Source organism: Myripristis murdjan, chromosome 21, assembly GCF_902150065.1.
Source record: "Myripristis murdjan chromosome 21, fMyrMur1.1, whole genome shotgun sequence".
Taxonomy (NCBI): Eukaryota; Metazoa; Chordata; class Actinopteri; order Holocentriformes; family Holocentridae; genus Myripristis; species Myripristis murdjan.
In genome coordinates this window covers 19,911,297-19,926,064 of record NC_044000.1, presented here as the reverse complement: position 1 = coordinate 19,926,064, position 14,768 = coordinate 19,911,297, and the positions used below count along the sequence as shown (strand labels likewise).

Genomic DNA, 14,768 nt, shown 5'->3' with positions numbered 1-14,768 from the left:
GTAAGAAAGATAAAATTTTCACATTTTCAATGCATTACATTAATTTTAGTCCAACACATACTACCCAAAAGAGGCTCTGCATTTAGCTTTCAATCCTTGTGCTCAGGACCTGCTGCATTCTTTTTTTCAAATTTTCTGCTTTATTTGATAGTGACAGGAGAGAGAGAGAGACAGGAAAGGCAGGGAGGAGAGAGGGGACGACAGGCAGCAAAGAGCCTGCGCTGGACTTGAACCCAGGCTTGATAGGTGGTACGCGCTCTACCAGCTGAGGTCCCGAGGCAGCCGAGGACCTGCTGGATTTTACAAGCTACCAGGACCAAAAACCAGCAGTGCTCTGCATCATACAGACCAGGACTAAAAACAATTAAGGTTACAGGAGATTGGATTTTTCCCAACAAACCTGTTAACACAACAAAAATCTTCACTTTTTGCAAGGCCATGTGCAATAGGGCAGATGCTTTCTGATTTTTTTTTTTTTTTTTTTTTTTTTTTTGCTTGTTTGTATGTTCTGGCAGCCTATGAATATGCTACTAATAATAAATCACAGATTTGAAAAAACAGTCAATTGTTAGTGCATGATTATGATGATGATGATTATTATTATGATCGTCATTATTAGTTGTAGTAGCAGTAGTGGTGGTAGTATCTGACATTGGTACTACCAGTAACATATGAGGGCTGTTGTCTTTAGATTTTAGTGACACGATTCCTTGCCAAATATGGTAAAGTTAATCACTTTCAGCCCTAGCAGGTATTATGGACATGGTCTCTAATAAAGGCCTGGTGCTTTCACTTGCTGAGGTAAATAAAGGCCCCAGCTCGTCATTAGCTGTTTTTCACTAGACAACTGGCAGGCATACTTTGAGCTTTGAGTGTTGCTGGGGAAGACACAAGTGTGCAAGGTGGACATTGGCATGCCAGAGAGGTTGGAGGACACGACTACAGCGACCATATGGCTGCCATCCTATCTACAGAGCCGCTGCCTTGCAGTGCGCTGCAGTGTCAAGCTGCATGCTGACAATATCACCATGCAGACAACAGGAGAGGAAGACCAAGAAAATTTCATTAACTTCCTCTGTGCACAAGGGTGTGTGTATATGTCTGCCTATCTCTTCCAGAAAACATGAGCAATTAGGGAAAAGGTAAAGTATACAAGTACAGCGGAGACTGAAGGAGGGCACACGTGTATTGCATGTGTACCATGGGTTCAAGCGTGTGTGAGTGTGTGTGTGTGTGTGTGTGTGTGTGTGTGTGTGTGTGTGTGTATTCACCTATGAAGCCAGAGGAGGGCGGATTAGGCTGGATCGTCTCCTGAGTGTTGCCCTGAATCACATCCCAGAGTTGCCACACGTAACTGGGGTGAAGGACGTAGAAGGGCTGGGCCGGGTGGCGCTTCCGGCGCTCCACATAGGGACCAAACAGATTATAATCCGGACTAGCAAACCACTGAGGAAGAAAGAGGGAGGCGGGGGAACAAAAGCAACATCACAGTTTAGACCAGTGGTTCTTACACTGGCGATTATTAAGACATAAGTGAAAGAAAAAACATTTTAATATGCAAAATTATCATATTTTTACTCTGTTACTCTGTTTCTGTTTTCTTGATAATGAAGCAAATGGTCATTCTTTAGGTGGAGTGTTCACCAATCTGCATACGGTCGCAAACAGGCACTGGTTTGTTTTAAGGGGTCGCACACAAAAAAGATTAAGAAGCACTGGTTTAGACCACACAATGGCCAAATTTGGTCATGAGCAAAATGTCTTGACTTTCCGCTATCTCCATTTCCTTTATGTTTCATTTGACCTGATTCACTTAACTCAATATTCTATAAATTTTTTGGCAATAAACATATTTCATAGTGTTTCATTTGACAGGTAGTGGTATAGGGTGAGTTGTGCTATCAAATTAAAAAAAGATAGGTACATGAGACAAAGAGCATCAGGCAATTGAAAGGAGCAAGGTCAAGAAGCAGACTACCCAGATTCCCTTAAGGGTAGTAGCTACGTCACACAGCACTTCAGTAGGCTACTTACTGGCATTTGTCAAGGGTAAATTGGACTGCAGCCCTAAAACAGAAACTATATGCAGGTTTGCAAGCCGCTGAATACAAGCCATTGTGTTTTTCATGAAAACCTCCCTGTTCTTTCTTTTCCTTTCTCATTGTGTCATGTCTGTGTCTTTTCTCTCTCCAATTCATCCGGCTCATCTGTCTCTGTCTTTCTTCACAGCAAGATTGAAAAGGCTGAAAGAAGACGGATGCCGTGCAACAAAAAAGGCAGAGATTTGACTGTCTGCTCTTATTGTCATAAAAAGACGATGAACAGGAGGCTTATTTTGAGCTGCTTTCTGCTCTTTCAGTCAAGCCGGAGGAAAATATGAACCAACATCACACTGATGTTGCATGCATTGACAGAGAGAACAATTCATATTCCCCTGGAATGACATTCTATATTAATGTGAAACATATTTTATTAATATGCTCTCACATCTTCTGGTGCTGTGGATACAGTTTAATGATCTTTGGCAGCTGGGGCCAATTACATGGCCCAATCAAACTGCATGGTGTTGGCTGGATTTTTCAAGGCAGTTAATGTACATGAACAATACTGTGTGTATAGCGTATGCATGTACAGTGTATCATATAATATGACAGCGGCTACAGTAACCATAAAAAGCTTAATTGCATGATGTTGGTCCCTGTTCAGTAGCGCTGTGCACGTCACAGCTAAGAGAAATTGGGTTTGTAACGATCAGGAGATGAGCAGGCTGAATGCTTTCATAACATTTTTACGCTGGCTGTTTACTGACTATATTTCACCTTGATGTATTCTTGTAAAGCCAATTTAACCTGGCTAAAATAAAAAGTAATCCCTGAACCTACTATTGGTTTCATAACCAAGGAATCTTTTATCCGATAATCTCTGGTCAAATTAGCTTTTTAAATTATGTGGATAAAGGACTGCAACTCCATCAGGCAGCATTAAGACTTGGAATAAGCCTCGAGAATGTCAGAGTTCATGGGGCTGCATGATAATGCCCCCTGCTCCTACCGAGAACAAAAGGTTAAGCACACTCAGACCTGACAACTAACAATTATTACTTTGGAAAGACAAGCGGGTCAGCTTGTGGCCACAAAGCACTCAAAAGATGTATACAGACAGGCAGAGTCATAAAAATGATTCATACTGCCAGATAACAGAAACTGAGTAAATAATTGAAATCATTAAAAAAGCGGAGTCACAGACAGGAGCAATCCAATTTCTACTGCTGGGTGGAACTCCGGGGACTTAACCCGATGGCCTCAGCCCCTGTCAGAGGTCTATTCCCTAAATGACAGCTATAACAGAGCATTTGCCTGAAGGTGAATAATTAGTGCAAAGAGGAATCAAAAAGAAATGCAGGAGAGGAGGTTAAGGAGGAGGAGAAGTAGGAAGGTGGTCCTCCGTGGATGACACAACAATGAGAAAATGAGAGGCTGTAGGCTTGATTGGGGGGGTTACTGAGGAACTGACAGATACAAATAGCAGTGGCTTCCGAGTGAGTCACAATGAACACATGGATGGTGACTGCGGAAACAAGTGCAGTGTACAGTGTGTTTGTGGTACAAGTGACAGATGGAATCAGATTGCTATTTCAAGGGTAGGTGGAGGTCAGGTCTAAGGGGCAGAGATGGATGGGAGTAGAAGGAAAAGCAAGAAAAGAATAATAACCGTGTGGATATGGGAAGCGAGGAAGCGGGAGATGAAGTCCAGGTGTGATAAGCAGTGATGTTGGGTTGGTGTGTACAACACAGGCCCCTATGTAGGTTGTGCATTGACAAACTAGCACAAGGTTTCAATGCATGGCCTTGGGGTACCTACAGCCCACCAGAACTGCAAACGAGCCTCATTTCTATTCAATCACCATGACCTTGGCATCTGGATCCTACAAGCAAATAGCTTTAGACGGTGCCTATTAAATGTTATTGCCTTTCAAAGCCAAGTGGGATGAATTGGATTTAGCTAAACAGGCCGAATCTGAGACGACTAAGGTTGTGTGTTTTCTGTGTGAGGGTGTAGCACCAGTCCATTTGGTGAGACAAAATCAGTGCCAAACAAAAAAAAAATACATACCTTATGTAAGTTGACAGCATAAGGCGCAGGGTCCCAAGCCACCAGAGTCACATTCTTGTAGAGAGAGCTCGTGTTGAATCGATGCTTAGGATTGGCCAAAATCTGCAGAGGGGAATACACAAGTTTAAATGGAAAGCAAAACAAAATGCACACTTGAGTATTTTGGGTGCAACTGTGAAGCTCCTCTATCAAAAGACACCTTGCAGAAGTTGGCATCCGCACACAGGCAGATCCATCTGGACTCAAGGTGTAGCCAAACAGCATGCGAGCAGTATTCTAAAGCAAGTGGACCGCTGTCAAAGCCTGGATCTCTCCTGTTTGTTCTGTGCTGCTTTTAATCAGAATTTAAGGCCTCGGTTGTTGCATAACATTATAGATGTATTTGATATGAAAACAGTGTGGTATTTCAGCTTTGGGCTGACAAATCAGGCTCTTTGATAGCTTTGTTTGTTGTTGCTGGCAGCCATGAAGATGGAGGGATGAGGGTGGGAGTAAAACACTGAAAACAGACATTCTCTGTACCATAACATGAAGGTCTGCCCCCTCACCCACTATAGGGTTGTTTTTTTGTTTTTTTTTTTGGTCTTTTTTTGAGCGAGAGAGGGCGATCAGTCAACACCACAACACTGGAGGAGGACAGTGACACCAAAAAAACCAAAGCAACCCTCGCAGAAAACAACATTTCTGGTCACATATACATGCAGCTACATGTATGAACACGCGTGCGGGTCATAATTGGTTCATATGCAAATCACACTTCATGTGCCAGCCTGCATGACTTATACACGTTTTAGTGACTCATAGTGATTCAGAGACATATCCATAAATTATTCATTATCATTCACTGTAGAGAGCCATACGTGCACTCACCTGTGAGTTGATAATGCGAATGGTGGTTTTATTCCCCACGTCTTTCTCATATCCTTCTGTAGGCGCAGCATTGAACCGCAAAACTGCATCATGGGTATCTGCAGGGCATATTAAAGAGCAAATCACTTGTAGGAACCGGATATAATCCATGATGTTATATAGTGTCATTGTCATAAATTTGTGTTGGTTCAAAGGTAAACACTTCAAACATAGAATTTATGTTTAACGCGAGCCGTTTCGTATGACTTCCAAAAGGTATGGCATTCACCGCCGTCCTTCAATCTACATTTTGGCTCTTTTTGCAGACAAAGTTTGAGGGCAAATTCAGAGGCAAATAAAGAAATAAAGAACTAAATTACAACATGTGAATCACGCTCACTTAGAAACCCTGTGAAGTGGATCCCCATCTGTGCTTTTGTTGTTGTGCCAGACTGGTGATATCAATGTTTGTGGCAGGAGTGACCGGTCACTATGACAACACTGCGACCGCAATGACCGTTTAACAGCGGTGGCCGGCGGGCTCACGGGAACAGCCAGGGTGCTCTCTAGTGGTCAGCTGAGGAAACTGAAGCGGCACAAGCGAACGTTGAGAGACATTCTTGGTGCTGCATGTCGGCCGGTCCACAGAGGTGGCTGGCTGTACTGTGTGTTCTTCTAATGTCGTTTGCACACATACATGAAAACTTCACTTTGATGGATGGTCATGGTAATAATTACAAACTTGCAATCTCTGCCCGTCCACTGATTGATCAGTCTATTCCACTTCATCAGCAGCGTCAAACATGAAGGGACAGTCCTCCGGGGTTGATCTGACACTAGAATGGATGATCTCCCAGCTTTAGGTCCGATCATCCTTTATCACTGCCACAACAACACCTTGCCAAATACATGTTCACTGGCTTGACATTGAGAGTGTGCCTTTCCACGCTCATATTATATGGTAGACACGTCCGTTCCCTATAGGGCCATGCTGGACTAATGGCTTCTCACAGCCAACACACCAAAACACAGACAACATGCTGCTGATATGGCCAAAGTAAACATTTGTCTCTGTCCTCACGATGAGGAAAAAACAGGATGATTTGAGTTGCACTCAAGCACACCCTTGCTGCTTAATACCACCATCTCCGCTGTCGACAACATTGCTTTTTCGCTGTGATTCCCGTCTTCTTATCTAAATAGTTTCAAAGATTACATAGGAAACGGGGCCGAAAGACACACAGAATGACAGCCTTTAGGAAACACCCCATCAGGTAACAGCCACAACAATGTGAAAACATGTGGGTTCCCTCTCATCAGCTGACCACGGTGGAAATCAAACATTTCTGACTTTTCAGGGCTTATTAATTCATAAGACAGTAACTAAATGTCTGTGGTCATTTCGGCCATTCTCAAAACACTTCCTGAAACAGTTCCTCCTAGAAAGTGATGTATGATTATCTCCAACAAAGAGTCTCACACGTGCAGGAGGTTAATTAGTGGATCGGTTGTGCCAGCTGTCTGTAATTAGTCGTTGCTCCTAATTCACCCGGTAAACCGCAGATTTCCCTGCAACGCCTGTTTGAGATCACTGAAGGGGCGCTGTTGCACCTGTTGCACAGATGTTATTCATTTTGATTGAGATTTTTGGAGAGGTTTTCATAGAGGACGGCTGTGTCCTAAACACAGGGCAGCCTGGCTAGTGACACTAGTGAGCGTCCTCAGCAGGCAGTGTTTTCACACAAGGCACTTAGAAGGTTTTAGATGGGCCATGAAGATATGGTGTTGCTGAGATACACCATTTAACAGGTATCATTACCACTGGTCAATACTACTCCATTACCCACATCCGGTTTGTCCTTTACTCTGTTTTTTTTTTTTTTTCAAAAGCCAAAATGGAAATTAGACAAGTTACAATTACCCTTACAGTTGATCAAACATGTTAATGTATCGCAAGTGAACCTGAATTCGATGATAAATATTTAAATGAATAAATATTTGGTGTTCTCACTACATATTTCTCAATGGAAAAGTGAAAATTTCAGTTACAATCTCTTAAATATTTATACACTTATGCAGGACTGTGACATATCCGACCCAGTGTAGGACCCTTTTTGGGATGCAGGAAATGTTTTGGGATGGACTGTTTCAGGAGGAGTTTTGAAAACAGCTGAAGGTCATGAGGTCACTGAAGGGGGATTTTTAATTCTTGAGCTGAATTTTCTCCTGCCTGAACTCTTACAGCTCTGTACATCCCTTCCTAAACCACAAGTTTGTCCGAGGACTCCAGCTTGGAAAGACTAGGACTTGAACCAGTGCCAGCAGAAGAAATGACATCATTCTAATGTTGGCATCATTTCACTGGAAACCACTTTGGATCATAATACACTCAAAGATTTTTTTTTTCTTACTTTGAAACCCAATATAAGTTTGGCCCTGATTCATGTTATATATGTTATGAGTTATGAGTGTGAGCTGAACCTTGGATGCCTGGCAGGGACATTTTGGTCATTCATGAATCTAAACTTAAGGCTGGAGACGGGCCTCTGCCATCAGAACACCGACTCTTTCGATTTTCCTCCCTGAGGAAATCAGCCAGGGAGAGCCAATGTCGTCTTTCAAATAATTTCTTAAGGCCTACTTCTCCAGACAGGCTTTTACAGAATGTAATATTATTTGTCTTTCCACTTCTTTTCCACAATGTTGCTTTGTTGAATTAAACTCATCCTAGCCAGGGTCAGTATCCCATCTCAACCCTCATGTGACTGCCTTGGTTTTGTCATCGTCTTCTCTAATTTTTGTTGTTTGTCTTGGCTCAAAAGCACTTCTACACAATTTTAAACTCCAGTAAAGTATGACAGTATGTTATATAACATCCCTAACATCTTTAAATTAAAAAAGGTTTTGGTGCAGGACTACATATTAAGGGAATTATGTTAGTATTATCTATATTCAGTGAATAATACGAAGCAGTTTTCACATTTGGGTGGTGCTTGGCTGTTTTGACAGAGGTGTGTAGTTGTGTGTGTATTTTTGTTTGGACAGCTGATAAGTCAGAGAGGAGCTAAGGGAGCAATCCCTTACTGACTGATGAATCTTTTGAGTTAAGATCATGAATAATCTTTGTTTTAAATACTTCAACACAGCGTTTTCTGATTTTTCGGGCTTCAAAGGCTGAAATGGGCAAAGAGACCATCCAAGGAACAGATTAACAGCGCCCTCTACTGCCACGTTGTAGCTGAGCAGAGGAAGCGCTGAGGCTGTGGAGATTCGGGTCTCTAGGAGGAATCTGAACAGGAATGTCCAAGCTGCAAGAACAAAATAACAAAAACACCTAACAATGTATGAATATCAAGTAACTAATAAGTAGTAGGGTCACCTTTCGCCCTAAGAACAGCTTCAGCTCTGGGAAATGCTCCCATCCATGTACCTAAGTGTGTGTGGCAGAATATTGGAGTGTTTTTGCCCTCCAGATTCTCCCAGCCAAGTTTATGTTTAGGTGTTGTGGCTGAGGAGGCTGAGGATGCTGTTTGACTTCATCCTGGAAGTTATGAAACCGCTCTTGAATTACTATTTTTTTTCCTCCGTGTTGTGTTATTAGCGTGGAATATAGGAACATCATGTGGGAACAGTGTTTGCACAAGGGTCACTTGGCACTGCAAAATGGTCTCATATTTTTTTTGCCATTTATATATCATTACAGACCCACAACCATGTTTAACAGTTGGCACTGTGGGTTGAAAGCATCCTTTGGCTTTCTCCAAATATAAACCTGTTCAGCTGAAGGAAAAAAGAAAAAAAAAATCGGTGAAAGATGACTCATCACTCCATATTACTTTTTGCCTCTGCTGATGGGTTCTGTGTTTTGTGTTCCTCTCACCAACCTGCATCTTTTGGCCTCAGATAAAGCAGCTTCTATTTTTTTCAATCTTCATTTAACCAGGTAGAGTCTCATTGAAATTAAAACTCTTTTTTAGATGAGAGACCTGGACACGAGGGCAGCATAGAACAAGAATATGTTAAAGTAACTGACATGGACAACAAAAAGAGGACAACAAACAATCAGGATGGCAAAGACATCAGCTTGCAGCATAAAACAGCTGTACTCAGGATGTCCAAACATATAGTGTAAAACTATATGCAAAGACACTCGCCATTAGTGTTAAATTCCTTTAAAATGTCAGTTTCAAGTCACCCTATGGCGTATGTAAAAGCTTTTTTACACAAAATGTCAACAGCGCTTTAAATAACCAGGTTTCTGAAGCTCAAGACATTCAGATTTTATTCAGACCGTTTTACAGACGTGTTGATGCAATTATATGCAAATTTTTAGGGCCACAGTTTTGTGTTTGGGAACATTAAGTGTCACTTGTGTGTTTGCGACCGATGCACTTGCTGAGACCTGTTGAGCCTTTTTGTTGCCTCTCTTTGTTGCCTCGTGTGCCAAAACACACCCCTCATTTAGAAATGGTGACTGTCAGATTTCTTGAAGCTGACACACATCGGTATTTGGCTTCAGGCTAGTAGGATATGCCTGTGTAGCTGCCTTTGAGACTGGGATTTAGTTACTTCAAAGTTAAAGTCTTTTTTTGATGTGGTGTTTCTGCTATTTTGTCCACCCCCTGCAGGCTAGGTTTCAGTTTCTTTGCTGGAAATAAAATCTGAGGAAGGAGGGCAGTGTCATTCATTCTGAGTGCCAAGATAAGACAATGATACTGTAGATCTAAAATATGGCTTTCAAGCTCATCTTTCTCTTGGTTGCTGAAATGAGGCGCACTGATCATTACTGACGCTGTTTCTCTTTAAATGCTTTTGTTGTCTTTGGTAATTGAGAGGCTATGAAGAGGAGAGCTGGAGAACGGAGTCGTACTGTGCTCTGGATCCCAGTGCAGCCGGCGATGCTGCTGCTTCCATTCACCACACGATGGCAGCCAAGCATCACACATCATGCGACTGAAACCACAGACAAAGATCTCAGATGATGAACAACACACTGGTGCTGCCACCGAGAAACCTGACAATGCTATTCTTATTTGTCTCACTTGTTACTATTCACAACTGCAAACGTCTTGATTCAGTGCAACGCTTGGGATGTGTAGGCCCACGGGGAAAAAACAAGCAGATGGATTGCAGTGGAATCAATGCGGTTTGATTTCCTGCTGAAGTTAATCTGGAGAATTAATGTGGCAAAGTTAGGCTTTCCAAACATTGTGAGGCAGTTCAATAATTAATGGGCTTATTACATTTTCCCCTATTCATCTAGTCACTAAGTCCCTTGTCAGGCAAAAATCTTTTTCTCCTGCTAATTTAATAACACGATGATGATGTCGAGCCAATACCAATAATGTTTGTGTTTTACCATAAGGGTGTATGTGATAACCCTCGGAGTAGGATTTCCCGTAGGCTGCATATCCTATCATTAATATGTGGCTGTAGCCATGGGGATCGATAAGGTATCTTGTTGTTTTTACTGTTTTTTTAAATGTACACACACATCCTGGCCCCATTTCTTGGAGCTTTATTTATGCATTTGATTTCACCATCCCTTGTGTTATTATCTCCGGGTTTTAGTACATTTTTTCTGTCCTGATTTCTGTAAGGCAAGTTTGTGGCAAACCTGTTTACAAAAACAGCTTTAAAAATAAACCTGACCTGACAATGCTCAGATTTTTCTCGCAGCAGGGGAACTTTCCAGCGGTAGAGGAGGCACTGCTGTTGAATGACTGTACGTGGGAGCAAAACTGGTGTTTTTACCGAGACAAAAATCAAGCCCATAAGAGAGCCTACTGTGGACGAGGGCAGGTGCAGATTTACATCTTTGTGTCATCTTACTATCAGCGAGCATTGTCTGGTCTATTCATCTTTCAAAGAGCAGCACAGTGTTATCAAAGATAGCAGGAGCCAGCAGAGGCCTGAGGAGTGCACAGGAAAAAAAAATATTCATAAAAGCCTGGCTCTGGCATCCATATCAAGGCCACAGCCTGCTCTGGAGAGCTGAACTTGCGAGTAAATGCAATTTCTTAAGATGAAGCTATATGTGATGTGAAGGGGCCTGATTGGTTACCAGGGGGGGGGTATTCTTTTTTCTAGTGAGCCATCTGTCCCTGAGTTCACAAATTCCCCTCTACCCACAGAGCTGCCAAAGTCCCTGAATGAAGAGCACGCATACACACACACACATGCTAAGACCAATAGCCTCACACCCAGCACTGCTCACAAAATCTTCTGTATGTGAACCAGGATGTACCATGAAAAATATGACAATTACCTGAGCACCAACACACAAAATGGTGCAAGTACAAACAAATATTTTAAAAAATCTCTTCTAATCTACCTATATATAGCACTGCTGTACCTTCCCACATGGCATAGGCAAAGCACAAGAGCTCATGCAAATTTTGGACTTATGATACATGATGTTATAAGGTGAATGATCCAGTTGCTAGACTACATGATAAATTGACTTTTGGATCAATGCTCTGCATGTCTCACCATAACAAAACCATCAATCTCCCTTAACGCTTGAGATGACGCAGATGTCGAAAAGCTCCCTTGGATCAATGCTGTATTTCACTCTAACTCACTCATGAGCTCAGCAGCCACCAGCAGAAGCTCCCTTGTCCGACCCCAAGATATATTACTTTGTAACCAATTCATGTAATTCATGTAGATAGGCAACAAACTCTAAAGACCCCATAATACGGCCATCTATTTAGCACAGACATAGCAGGAGACTTTTCTTAGGTGTTAGGCCTACTGTTCATGCCAAGTCCACATTTTCCACCTGCAAAAACAGGGCTTTTTAAAAATGTTCTGCAATGTGTTCAAATTTGAAATTGCTGGTCTGACATTATAGTGTAGAAAGGGGAAATGATGATGTAGGATTGTCATGTGATGCAGAACATAGTGTAGTATCAAGTACATGCAGGTCATGCTCTTAGGTCTATGCATGCAAGGAGATTTTAAGCATTTTGGGGAGTTTTAGTGTTGATGATGGGTTTTTTGGAAAGTCATGGAAAAAGCTAACGTGGTGTAGTGTGGATGGAAAACACTGAAAAGGCATTTTCAAATTTATCTGGATTAGTATGGACATGACCTTAATCACATCAATCTCTTTTAGTGCAAGACACTTTTTAGTAACGGCATTGGTGTGAATACAAAACAACATGTTCAGGAATCCTGGCTCGTCAATTTAAATAATCAGCTACAAAGTGTCCTATCTATCTCTCTACACCGTCCTCTTTTGACTCGCTGTCCTGATTAAAACCTCCTGTCCTCTCTACTCACCAATCTCTTTGCCCAGTCCTGAGTGCAGGATGGCTCCAGCCGAGGTGACGACAGCACACGTCTTAAAGCCACTCTGGTCCTTCTGTCTGTGGAGTTGCTCCAGCGGGACGGGGGGCACCAGATGGGCCCAGCCCAGCGCAGAGAAGGGCTGCTCGGACCCATCCACTGTCCTCAGCCTGGCCTGGGCCTTTAGTTGACACAGCAGCTCTTTGGCACTCTGGGCAGGCCTACGATGCCCCTTGTAGGCCACGTGGTGCTTGTTGGCATTTAAGTAGTCCTTCATGGCACGCTGAAGCCGAGGAGTCAGCATACCAGCGGACACGCGTCCCCGCCAGAGGCGCTGCACCACAGACGCTGACTTGGAGAAGTAATACTCCTCCAGATCAGAAGAGTCACCTCCTGCTCTCCCACCTGCTGTGGTTCTCCTACTGTTCCCCAGCTCCCCTTGTTCGTCTTCCTCCTCATCTTCCTCTTCCTCCCCATCGTGACGCTGCATGGAGCGGTTCTGGTTCTCTGTGGTCTGGGCTGTCCTCTCACGACTCTGCATCACAGGGTCTGAGTGAGAACCCACATTCTCTGTCCCAAAGGAGGACCAGGCAGCCAGGCTCTGGGGGTCCAGGTAGTCCTGCCGGCTGGCCTCCTGGCTGTCATACGTGGCGTAGGGAGCGCTGTTGGGGCTCTGGCTCACCTCCTGGCTAGACTCTGGGGTGGTGGAGCTGATTGAAGGTTCGGGCTCTGCTCCAGGGTAGGCGGTGGCCAAGGTGGCGGCCAGTTCCATTCGGGAACCCATGATGTCACGGTGCTGATGGGAGGCCTGGATGGAGGCGAGGCGCCGAGTGTCTGGGTGCTGGGAGAGCGAGGAGCCAGCAGAGGTCAGCGGCTCATCCACACGAGCATCCAGGAAGTACGAGAGGAGGGCGAGGAAGAGCAGAACCCAGGCTAGCATTCCCACCAACACCAGCTTCCGCCACTGCCTCATGCTGGACTTCATTACCTCACACTCACATACACACCTTCTCAACTGGCCCACCAACAACACGGCCCCACAGCCAGGACTAAGCCTGGAGGTCAGCTGGAGGACCTGCAATGAGGAGAGGTCGGAACCAAACTCATGAAACTGCAAGAGGTAGGGAGAACTGAAAAAGCGGCTATTTCTGTCATGGTCTTAAGATAGACTCACCTCAAACTGATGATTCTATTTATTCACATCCATGTGTCCTCCAGGATATAACGCGACCCTGAGAAGAGAAGAAGTCCAAATTAGTGGAGTCAGCATGCACATACATGTGAGGCAACGAGTGCACACACAGACACAAACACACACAATTCACACAGACACCCCGTACTGCAGGAAAACAACTCCTGCAGGGTAAAACTTGGCTGCTTTCCACTGATAATAAATATTCAAGGGAAGAATTTTTAACTTTCAGAATCATTTAGGAGCTAGTCACCCCAGTATAAACTTAAGCACTTCTCTTTTTTTCCACAGAAACTGAAAAATCCTATGACAGCTGGGGCTGGAAGTCACTTGTCACAAAACATCAAACATGTAAGAAAATATGAAATATGAAAAATCTTATTGGGCCCTTGTTTGGGATCATCAATCCACAACTTACACAAACATGAATGGCTAGTGGACCTTAACACAGAATACAAACTGGCACTTGGTCTTAATAAAAAACATTAAGTGCAGGTCTCCTTTTAAATGCATACCACCATGTAAAATAAAGGAATTTTAATTTTGCACAAAACCACAGTGCACCTTGGATTGTTTTGAAAGAGACTAGCACTTTTAATTTTTCACTGAGACCATTTTCCACCTCGAGGTGTAAATCACAAGTTTTAGCACAATACAATATTATATTGTTTTCATTCGATTCAGTTCAGGGGTTTACAACCAATATGGCACCATATCATTATGTCTATTTATCACATTCATTTACACTGCGATGCCGTGTTTCTGTTTTGGGTTTGCCATTTTTCCTGAGTATTTTACCTGGTAGTGACATTGTTTGCATAGGGCATTTGATTTTTTTCATTAATCCAAAATATTTCCACTCTGCTGATTTATTCCCGAGAGGAGAGTAGATGTACTTATTGTCTTTGTCTTGGCTGCTGGCCGCAAGCTGCCATTATCTGCCTGGCACTGGCACTATTTGAACGCTTAGGAAGGCGGTGTGCTGCCACAGAAATGGCGACACAGTCGTGCCATGGAAATTTCAAAATAAAGGCATGTCTCTCAGATGACCATATGGATCGCTACACTCCTAATTCCACCCATGAACCCTTCACAAGATGGAATCAGCACAGGACACCTGAAGTATCCCTAGAGCAGCTGTATGTGACCCAGCAGCGTTTCTCCTCCACCGCCTTCACAAACTGGCACGTGTCTGTTTTAACAGGTGAGGTTGAAACAAGGTTGCATTTCCTTCTTCATTGCTGGATGCTTTCTAAATCAGGGCACTACCCCAACAACTTACTGAAATAATCCCATTTTCAATCATTAAATGAGCAAAGAA

The 14,768-nt window shown here is 43.3% G+C and overlaps 1 protein-coding gene across 1 annotated transcript in view; it reads right to left on the bottom strand.

Moving 5' to 3' along the window:
* st6gal2a (ST6 beta-galactosamide alpha-2,6-sialyltranferase 2a) overlaps positions 1-14,768 on the bottom strand; it is a 36,649-nt gene that overhangs the window by 8,184 nt on the left and 13,697 nt on the right. Inside the window, exons 2-6 of the mRNA XM_030081080.1 lie at positions 13,430-13,487; positions 12,250-13,330; positions 4,984-5,081; positions 4,114-4,215; positions 1,272-1,446 (exon numbers count right to left, since the gene is read on the bottom strand). Coding sequence (XP_029936940.1) covers positions 1,272-1,446; positions 4,114-4,215; positions 4,984-5,081; positions 12,250-13,240 — 1,366 coding nt within the window. The 5' untranslated portion in view covers positions 13,241-13,330; positions 13,430-13,487. The remainder of the gene's footprint in view (positions 1-1,271; positions 1,447-4,113; positions 4,216-4,983; positions 5,082-12,249; positions 13,331-13,429; positions 13,488-14,768) is intronic.